Below are 10,260 nucleotides of genomic sequence, written 5' to 3' on the forward strand. Positions count from 1 at the left end.
CTATGCAGCCTGGGAGCAGCAGTATGGGATACTGGGCGCCATGGAGAAGGGACATGGAAAACAGGTTTGCCAGAACACTAAGACAAACTTCACTCTGATCACCAGTTCTGTGTTGGGAGGAGACTCACTAGAAATGGCCAGGAAACGATGTTTGTTTCTTTTGATACAAACTGATGGTGTTTTCATGAAAAACATAATATAATCAAGTCTCACAATTTTTAGTAAATAGAGAAAAAGCAAAGGCAAACAAAATCCTACCACTTAATAAAGATGCTGTTCATATTGGGGTGCATTTCTTTCAGTCTTTTATTTTTATGCAGATTTTCCTTCACATGGTTGTAATCATAATTAACACAATCCTATATTTTGTATTTGCTGTTTAAAAGCTCTTTGTAAATATCACTTTAATGATTTCATAATTTTCCAGACTGTGGTCCTTCCATAATTTATATAACTAGTCTCATTACTGGGCTAGCTTTTTTCCCCTAAATTTTTTCCTGTTATGGCTCATGTACATATGTTTTTGCCTGTCCGAAGGTAGATTTCATTAGGACAGATTCCTAGAAGGGGAATTACTAGGTCAAAGGTCCTGGGGATGATTTTTGGCTCCATACTTATGTGCCCCGTTTGCCTTCTGGAAGAGTTGTACACATTTTCAGTGCTCCTAACCTAAATGAATGTGCCCATTTCATCCAGCCTGGACAGCACAGAGTATCACCATTAAATGAACTCTATCAATGTTCTAATTAATTGAGGGAAAATATTACCTTATACCTGTCTCAATGTACATTTTACAATTGTGAATAAGGTTGGTTGGTTTTCTTTTTAATCTCTTTTTTCCTTCTTTTTTCTTTCTTTTTTCCTTACTTTCTTTTTCTTTCTGTCTTTCTTTCTTTTCTCCTCCTCCTCCTCCTCCTCCTTTTTCTTCTTCTTCTGCCTAATTAGGTTTTCTCTTTTCTGGACTACCGGTTCAGGGATGATTTTTTTTTTAAGTTGGTTTTTTTTTCTTCAAATAAGCAACCAGAGGCAGCTATGCTTGAGGGTGAAGCCGCCTCCCAGTTTTCCCTCCCCCTTTACCACCCTCCCCCCCATAGCTCCTTCCACCAGGTCCAGTGACAATTGGATGATGCAGCCTTGATATCATCCGATTCCAGAATGGGTGGCTGCATTCCTTTTCTGAAGGCAGTAAGGACACTGTGCCCCAGAATCATGCCCCCTTTGCTGTTGTTGTCCGCCTTCCTTTTTTTAGTGAACGTCCTGGGAGGAGCCCCAGGAAACAATCCGGACCGCAGGACGAAAATGATATCAATACACAGTCTGTCGGAGCTGGAGCGTCTGAAGCTGCAAGAGACTGCTTACCACGAACTCGTGGCCAGACATTTCCTCTCTGAATTCAAACCTGACCGAGGTGAGCCGGCCCCGGAGCGTGGCGTCCCCGCCTTCGAGCGAGCGGACCCCCGGGCAGGACGGGCCGAGTCTGGGGTCCAGGAGGGTGGGAGGGGCTCCCGCCTGGTCTCGGCCCCGTTCGGTTCCCCTGGAGCCTGGACCACCGAGGAAGCAGGAGTTGAAGGGTTTTGGTTGAATTGTGGAAGAGGTCAAGATTAGTTGAGTTGGGTCGAAGCCTGGGGGCTTGAGGGGGCGGTCAGACAGGCGGAAGGCAGGGACAGACAGGTGGACAGAGGGCAGGTGAAAAGACTGACGCACCAGGTGCGGTGCGAGGAGTCAGAGCGAGGAGGAGGTGCAGAGGGACCCTTTGAGAAGGGACCAGGACGCACAGAGACGGCGTGCTCGAGAGACGGCGAGTCCGGGGAGATAGCGAGACAGCGAGAGAGACACGCGCCAATCCGGGCACAGAGCAGGAGGGCGGTGCGGGCGCGGGAGCGTCGGCGGGAGGTGCGCTGCGATCGCTGCCCCCCCCCCCCCCCCACTCAGCCGGCTGCGGGTGAGCGAGCGGGACGAAGCCCTGGATGGGGCCCGAGCGTGCAGGGGGCTGGGCGGCCCCGGGGAGGCGGGAAGGGGCGCACGGGCCGAGGGGCGCCCCCGCGGCAGAGAAAAGTGCGAGGGGTGGGGGGCGCGCCGGGCGCGCGCGGCGGCCGTAACCTGGGGACGCCACGCGAGGGACGAGGAGACCCCGCTGCGGGGGTCTGAGAGCGGGGACGGCGCGTGTCGCCGCTGCCAGGGCTGCGGTGCGGGGAGCCGACGGCAGCCCGGGCGCGAGCGCGCCCACAGGAACTTGGCGACCCCTACTTGCCGCCGGGACGCAGGCGGAGCCCCTCCCCTAGCCTGTTGCATGGTCGCGGCGCCCCAGAGTCCGCAATGTGTGTCTGAAGCCCTGTGTGGAGCTGCTGCTGGTGCGTGACACGGGGCGCGCTGCGCACGAGGCGCCTCCGATCCTCTGATTCGGTTAAATTCTTGGAGTCTCAGGGGTGGTAGATGGGCTTGGTCCCATTGTCAAACGGGGAAACTGAGGCTGAGAGAAAGCAAAACACTTTCAGCGGGCAGGTCGGAGCTGTTTGCTCCGCCCCCTCCCCCGCAGATCAATACATTGCGATGTTTTCATCATTTATCAAATCCTATTTGTGTGAGTGTGCGTGTCTTTTCTTTTTCTCTTCCCATAGCTCTACCTATTGACCGTCCAAACACCTTGGAGAAGTGGTTTCTGATTCTGAGAGGACAGCAGAGGGGTGAGGGGCTCTCATACTTAGGAAATAAATGGGGCTTTACCCCCCCCCCCCCGCCATTGTGTCCCTGGCTACTGGAGACTCGGCGGTGCCCATTGCTTCTGGGGGTACTGAACCCCCCCCCCAACCCCATAGGGGATGTTTCAGGAAATGGCGCACTCGCTGCAGACGCGGGGCGGTCCCAGCAGATTTCCCTAAGCCTTCCCCGTGGATCCACCCCAGACAGTCGCCCAGAAGAAACTGCCCTCATTGCTTCAAGGCTGTCACCCCCCTGGCAGGACCTAAGGCAGGGATCCCGAGCCCCGTCGGGGTAGTGGAACTGAGTGCTTCCGCCAAACCACTGCAGGGTCTTTTTGGCTCCCTCCCCAGGGAGGGGCGCTGCGGGTCTGGAGGGGTGGGGTTGGCTGCAGGCGGTTGCTTAGAGGAGCGCTACAGCCCCTGCACTTCCTCCTGATTTAAGCGCTGCGGAGTGTTGACGTGTCTCATTCTTTCTCTCCCTGGCTCCCCAGTCGTATCACTCAAGACGTTTGGCATTCGCCTGGAAGAGGTCCTGGTGAATGAGCTTACCCGCCGCAAGCATCTTGAACTAACAGCCGCGATGCAGATTGAAGAATCCACTGGTCAGGCCTCGGGACGTCGTCGGGGAAACGTGGTGCAAAGGATGTTTGGCCGCATCAGGCGCTTTTTCAGTCGCAGACGGGATGAGCCCACCTTGCCCCGGGAGTTTACTCGCCGTGGGCGTCGAGTGAGTTGAACCCTCCAAGCAGTGGCCGTCCCTGAGGTGTCCATCGATGCAGGGCGGGAGGGTCAAGGCCTGTGACCTCAGAGGGAGGGAGAGCTGAAGAGAACATGTGTGTGTGTGTGTGGGGGGGGTGTAATTGGCTTCCCACGGAGAGAAGGTCTCCTGTTATGAATGTGACACAATCCCCAGGAAGGTCCAAAGTGACCCTCCTGCTCCCCCCCTTTAAGATAGTTTGGGTTTCTCCACAGGGGGCAGTGTCCGTGGACAGCCTGGCTGAACTGGAGGATGGGGCCCTGCTGCTGCAGACCCTGCAACTTTCCAAGATTTCCTTTCCGATTGGCCAGCGACTTCTGGGATCCAAAAGGAAAATGAGCCTCAATCCGATTGCTAAACAAATCCCCCAGGTTGTTGAGGCTTGCTGCAGCTTCATTGAGAAACATGGTAAGGGGGCTGAGAATGATGGTTTAATCAAGGTAGGAAGCAATTAAAGGGCAAGAATGGTGTTCTAGAAATGGGTAGAGAAAAGAGGACATAGGGTGAAGGGTGGGAACATTCCCCTGCCACCAGCTGGGGCTGGGATTCAGTTGGGGAGAGGGGAAATGCCATGGGGAAGGGGACCAGAGATACTTAGCATCTCTTGGTCTTTTCTTTCAGGCTTAAGCACAGTGGGAATTTTTACCCTGGAATACTCAGCAGAGAGAGTGCGTCAGGTAAACTGGCTCTGTTTACACCTATGTTCCTTGAGTGAGGAAAAACAGGTGGGGGTGTCTTCCCCATAGATCTGAGTGGAGTTTCATGCCTGGTGGGGGGGATCAACGTCTTCTTTCTAGCCCCTCAGTCATGACATATTGCCAGCCACCTCCACTGAAGCTTGAGACTTATGGAAGGAAATGCCAGGAGGGAGCATGTGATGGGCAGGGCAGAGGGTCCATGTCTTCTCTCCCTTTTTTCTAGCTCCGTGAAGAATTTGATCAAGGTCTGGATGTAGTGCTGGATGACAATCAGAATGTGCATGATGTGGCTGCACTCCTCAAGGAGTTTTTTCGGGACATGAAGGACTCTCTGCTGCCAGACGATCTGTACATGTCCTTCCTCCTGACAGCAAGTGAGTCTTGTGCTGTCCCTTGTCAGGCAAGGAGGGGAAATAGTATGGTGGGGGGCGGTAGGGACAGAGGTCTGGCTGCAGGACCCCAGGGAACTAAAACAGAGTAAACATCAGAAGATGAAAACACCTATCCAGATTGCTTTCCCTAGATCTCTTAATAGTCCATTGTCAGTCTATTGTTGGGAGATTTCTCTAGAGCTTCTTGAAGCTGTGTGTGTCCTCCCAGGGCAAAGAGGAACCTAGGTTCTGTAGAAGGGATCTGCTTTTGATGGGAGCACTTCTTGCTTTCAGGGCTCCTGAGCTCAAATGCTTTGGGAATGAGCAAAGACAAGATGCCTGGGTACTTCCTCCATAGCTCTTCCTCAGTTTTCAAGCATAATCACATGTCTTTTGGTATCAGGCTGCTGTCAAGGCTAGCCCCCTGAGCCATCCACTGCTTTCCTTCTTCTAGCTCTAAAGCCACAGGATCAGCTTTCTGCCCTGCAGTTGCTGGTTTATCTGATGCCACCCTGCCACAGTGATACCTTGGAGCGTCTGCTGAAGGCCCTGCATAAGATCACTGAGAACTGCGAGGACTCCATTGGCATTGACGGACAGTTGGTAAAAACCTGTGGAGAATGGTAATGAGAGCTGTAGTAGGGGACATGTGTGGGAGTGTATGAGAGAGACACAGAGACAGACGGTAGGAGAAGGCAACAAGAACAAAAGGAGACATTCATATTTGTGTCATTTCCATTACTGCCTCAGAGTCGATCACTTTCTGCTTTCCTTGTTGTAGGTTTCAGGCAACCGTATGACTTCCACCAACTTGGCTCTGGTGTTTGGATCTGCTCTCCTGAAGAAGGGGAGATTTGCCAAGAGGGAGTCCAGGAAAACAAGACTGGGGATTGACCACTATGTTGCTTCTGTCAATGTGGTCCGTGCCATGATTGATAACTGGGATATCCTCTTCCAGGTAAAGGGAGCTTTTGGACAAACTTCCTTCATAGCTTTCTCCTATTCACAAGGCAAGTGAGGGTCATACATGCATCCCTGACAGTAGCCAAAGCAGGCAGCCACTAAATCTTCCAGAAATTCCTCCTGCATTCAGTGGTCATGGTATCTTCAGTCCTGGGTACCTGATAGAGAGGAGTATAAATTTTAAAATGTGTAATAAAGGCTAACATTGCTCATTTTACCCTCAGGTGCCTCCCCATATTCAGAAGCAGGTTGCTAAGCGTGTGTGGAAATCCAGTCCTGAAGCCCTGGATTTTATCAGACGCAGGAATTTGAGGAAGATACAGTGAGTGTTTTCTTGGTTTGTTTAAGCTTAGCCTGAAGCAGAATCTCCTATGGGGGCTTTCAATCCAAGACCACCGTCATGTTAGGCAAACCAAGTATGAAAACTGACTTGCTTTTTCAAATTCATTTCCACCCAGGAGTGCACGAATAAAGATGGAAGAGGATGCTTTACTTTCTGATCCAGTGGAAACTTCTGCTGAAGCCCGGGCTGCTGTCCTTGCTCAGAGCAAGCCCTTTGATGAAGGTCAGTTCCCTGCTGGAGGTCAGGCCCTTGCTGAAGGTCAGTCCCTTGGTGAAAGTCAGGCCCTTCCTGAAGGCCAGGTCCTTGCTGAAGATGAGCCCCTTGAGGAAGATGAGTCCTCTGAGGAAGATGTGTCAGGCCATGAAGAGCTAGTATTTGAGTATGTCCATCAAGGAGTAGTCTTTGGGGAAATTCAAGGTCTTGAGATCCCAAATGATCTTGAGATTCAAGGCCCACATCTTGAAGGCATACCAGAGCTTGATGAAGAAGAAGATGATGACAACGACGACAACGATGATGATGATGATGATGATACCCTGAATTTTGATGATCTTCCTCCCCTTGAAGATATTCTAGACCCTGATGATGAAATTCCCGAACTCATTGAAATCCCAGACTTTGAAGAAATACCATATTTTGATATGGTCCCAGACCCTGAAGGACCCCCAGATGTGCAAGAAATCCCAAATCCTGGAGAAAACCCAAACCAGGACCTTGAAGAAGGGCCAGATTTTGAAGACAACCAAAATCTTGACCTTGCAGGAATTCCCTATCTCGATGTAATCCTGAACAATGAAGAAGCCTCAGATACCGATGAAATCTCAGACCATGCAGATGCTTCAGAACATGATGAAAACCCAGATTCTGAAGAAGATCCCAATCTTGAAGAGGTTCCGGCTCTTGATGAAATCCCAAATGATGTATCCTCAAATGCTGAAGCAATTCCAGGCCACGAAGATGCCCCAGAGGTCAATGGGATTTCAAGTTCTGATGAAGACCTTGATTTTGAAGAAGTCCCAGCTCTTCATATGTTGCCAAGCCCTGAGGAAGCCCCTGGGGGTCATGAAATCCTAAATCATGAAGAATCCCCAGAGGTTAATGGACTCTCAGACCCTGAAGAAGATCCCAATCTTGAAGAGGTACCAGCTCTTGATGGAGTCCCAAATGATGAAGAAACCTCAGATACTGAAGAAATTCCAGATCAGGAAGAAACTCCAGAATTCAGTGGAATTGCAGGCTCCGAGGAAGGCTCCAACCCTGAAGAGGTCCCAGCTCTCCACGTGGTAACGAGCCCTGGAGATGTCTCTGATTTTGATGACATTCAAGACCAGGAAGAATCTTCAGTTACTGAAGAAATCCCAAGACACGAAGAAGCCTCTGATGTCAGTGGAATCCGAGACTCTAAAGAAAACCCCCGTCTTGAAAAAGACTCAGTATTTAATGTGGTTCCAGAGCCTGGGGATGCTGAAATTCACAATGAGATTCCCAGTTCTCAGAAAGACCGAGCCAACACTTTTGAAGAGGATGAAGTTACCAATTTGGTTCCAGAGCCTGAAGATGTCTCCATTCTCAACACAATTCCAGACCCTCAGCCAGACCTTACTGTCAGTCTTGATGAAATCATGAATGTGGAGGCTGTCCCAATGCCTAATGATCTTGACTCTAGAGAAGTTTGGAGTCCAAAGGCAATAAAGTCCCACAAAGAAGATGCAGATGTTACATTTCTTGTAGATACCACCCTCCTTAAAAACAAGTCTCAGCCTGGCCAAGTCATGGACCACAAATCCTCCCCAGAGTCATTGATGACTGACACCTGCTTTCTCCCCTTCACGAAGTGCTGTAACCTTCCGGCTCCAGCTTTGTTACTCATTTGCTTAGTAAAATTAGTCAGGCTGGTTGTAGGGTGGTGGTGGTTGTTAGGGGGCCGCCCTCTTCCCCGCCTGCCCGGTGGTATTGTCCATTTGCTGTAAGCACGGGTTATCTGTCTCACTCTTCCTGTTCTCTAACCCAGCCCTACCCCCACCACCTTCTACAGGGGGCCTAGATTTAGAGATATGTGTTCCACTGTTAGGCTGCAGTTTTCTTAACATGTCAAATAGGGATAATCTTTCCTACTCTAACTTCTTGCTTCGTATTGTATTTGAAGTGCAAAATTAGGTCTTAGTCCCTTGCGTGCTGTGCAGAGTATGAAGTCTGGAAACATTAAGGAGTTAACACTGTTACTATTTTCCAGGTTCCTCTGAGGAGCCAGCTGTGCCTCCCGGCACTGCCCGTTCCCATGACGATGAGGAAGGAGCGGGTAACCCCCCCATTCCGGAGCAAGACCGCCCATTGCTCCGTGTGCCCCGGGAGAAGGAGGCCAAAACTGGCATCGGCTACTTCTTTCCTTAGATGTTTTTCCTTCTATAAGGTGCCGGACAGGGGAAAAGGGTGGGGGTAGACCTGGGATGTCACAGGAAACATTGAAGAAACGTTGAGGGTAAAGATCTGAGGGTAAGAAGGATTTCCACCTGATGCTCGGGTCAGGCTGAGAATTCCAAACACACTGCCAGCCCCTTCTCTGGGGATGTTTGGTCTCTTCAGCTAGTACAAGCAGAGATGTTTCTGTGTCATGCCCAGGCTCCCTGGTGCTACCTTGCCTTTCTCTTTTACCCCTGATCCTGGCTTTCCCACACTACAGCCTGTCCTTTAATTGATGTGACATTTGTGGTAAACACCTTGTCCCAGAGAAGCTCACAAATCTCGAGGTGCTTTCCCTCCCCCCAAAAAAGGGAATTGCATGTTTTTCCTGACTTTCCTTCCCTCCTCCCAAGAGCTCAATTGCAAAGGCCCTCAAGAGGCATGCTAGGACGTCATGTCAGGATTGACAGCTGACAAACAATTAACGCTAAACCATGTCACACCAACTCATAGCCGTGTCCCCGCAGCAACTCCACCACCTCAGGATTTTTTGCCCGCCCCAAATTATTTAGACCAATGGCTCATCAAATAGCCACCCCCAAAATTCTGTGCAGTTTTGCTCAGGTCACGCTAACAGGGAAACCTCAAATGTAAGCCTAACTAGCCTTCTGGGGTCAAAACTTAGAGGAAAAATTTGATTTTATTACCTAGATCTGTTTTACAGACAGCTGGAGTTCACACCCTGCTGTCAGCAAAACAGCTAGTTAGGTAGAGACACATAGTTCCAAGTAGTTCAAGTCACCTGATTCCAAACGTTCTTACCTATCGTCTCTGTAGCTCCTCTCTGCAGGACGGTACAAATTTGCGGGACATGCTCTGGTAACACGCAGATATGAGTTATGTATGACATCCAAAATTATAGCTGATATTGAGGGGTAACAACTGCTAAGGTCCATAGAATGAAGAATGTATTGTATTGAGGGATAGAAATTGATCACACAATGGGTAACAACCGCAGAGCTCGAAGATTTGTGATTGTTAAAACTTCTCTGGCATTTAATCATTAATAAACATCTGTGTTGTGACAGCAGCATATTCATGGCTTACTGTGTGTGTGTGTGTGTGTGTGTGTGTGTGTGTGTGTGTGTGTGTTTAATTTGAAAATTGGATTGGTGAGTTGGGAAGCTCTGACTAGAGCTTAAGGGGAAAGAGAAATAGGGAAGAGGGATAAAGGAGAGGGGGTGACATGGAATAATGGGATGTGGGGGAATGGACTAAAGCAGGGGGTGTGTAGAATAAAGGGGAGGGGTGATGGGGAATAAAGGAGAGAGGTGACACAGAATAAAGGAGAGGGGGTAAGGAATAAAGAAGACAGATGATTGGGAATAAAGTGTTGGAGGTCAGAAGGACAAAAGGGGAGGGGTTATGGGGAATAAGGAGGAGATGATGGGGTATGAAGGGGAAGGGTGATGTGGGACAAGGGGGGGTGATGTGAGATAAAGGGATGGAGGTGATGGGGACAAAATGGGGGTGATGGGGAATAAAAAGCAGAGGTGATGGAGAATAAAGAGGAGGAAGTGATGGAGCATAAAGGGGAAGGGTGGGCGACATGGAATAAAGGGGAAGGGGACATGGGATAAAGGGGAGGAGGGTGTGGAGTAAAATGGAAGAAAGGGGAAGTGCTCTAGTTGAATAAAGAGAATGAAAGGGTTAAAATCGGATAAATGGTTGAGAAGGGATGAAAGAGAAACTGGAAAGAATGAAGCTTAAGAGGAGGGCCTGTAAAGGGAAAAGGAGGGGGATAAAGGGAGAGATCACTAGATGTTCTCAACTGAGAAATCCCCTTTGGATTGGTGAAAAATGAAAACCTGAAAACATCTGGAAATACATGATTTTCAGGGCAAGAGAAGAACGTGTTGCTGTTTGATTGACAGGACCTCCAACCTTTCTTGAAAACTTAAGACTTCATGACATGCTTGGAAATTTCCCGTGTCAGGCACAGGGACCCGGGAGAGTGAAACGTTGTGTA

The 10,260-nt window shown here is 49.8% G+C and overlaps 1 protein-coding gene across 1 annotated transcript; it reads left to right on the forward strand.

Annotated features, from left to right (window-relative positions):
- Positions 1–1,064: 1,064 nt before the first annotated feature.
- Positions 1,065–9,324, forward strand: ARHGAP36 (Rho GTPase activating protein 36). Its single transcript, XM_027054292.2, has 11 exons — positions 1,065–1,408; positions 2,619–2,684; positions 3,191–3,426; positions 3,672–3,864; positions 4,078–4,133; positions 4,378–4,528; positions 4,980–5,128; positions 5,307–5,483; positions 5,713–5,810; positions 5,947–6,053; positions 8,065–9,324. The coding sequence occupies exons 1-11, from the start codon at positions 1,156–1,158 to the stop codon at positions 8,220–8,222; spliced, it is 1,644 nt and encodes a 547-aa protein (XP_026910093.1). The 5' UTR covers positions 1,065–1,155; the 3' UTR covers positions 8,223–9,324.
- The last annotated feature ends 936 nt before the right edge of the window (positions 9,325–10,260 follow it).

The sequence above is a fragment of the Acinonyx jubatus genome, chromosome X (assembly GCF_027475565.1).
Source record: "Acinonyx jubatus isolate Ajub_Pintada_27869175 chromosome X, VMU_Ajub_asm_v1.0, whole genome shotgun sequence".
Lineage (NCBI taxonomy): Eukaryota > Metazoa > Chordata > Mammalia > Carnivora > Felidae > Acinonyx > Acinonyx jubatus.

Excerpts from the sequence above, each read along its gene's own strand:
- ARHGAP36 (XM_027054292.2), top strand. The coding sequence starts at position 1,156 with ATGGGTGGCTGCATTCCTTTTCTGAAGGCAGTAAGGACACTGTGCCCC. Across the intron at positions 3,865-4,077 it reads CAGCTTCATTGAGAAACATG|GCTTAAGCACAGTGGGAATT; the intron begins GTAAGGGGGCTG and ends CTTTTCTTTCAG. Across the intron at positions 4,134-4,377 it reads CAGCAGAGAGAGTGCGTCAG|CTCCGTGAAGAATTTGATCA; the intron begins GTAAACTGGCTC and ends CCTTTTTTCTAG.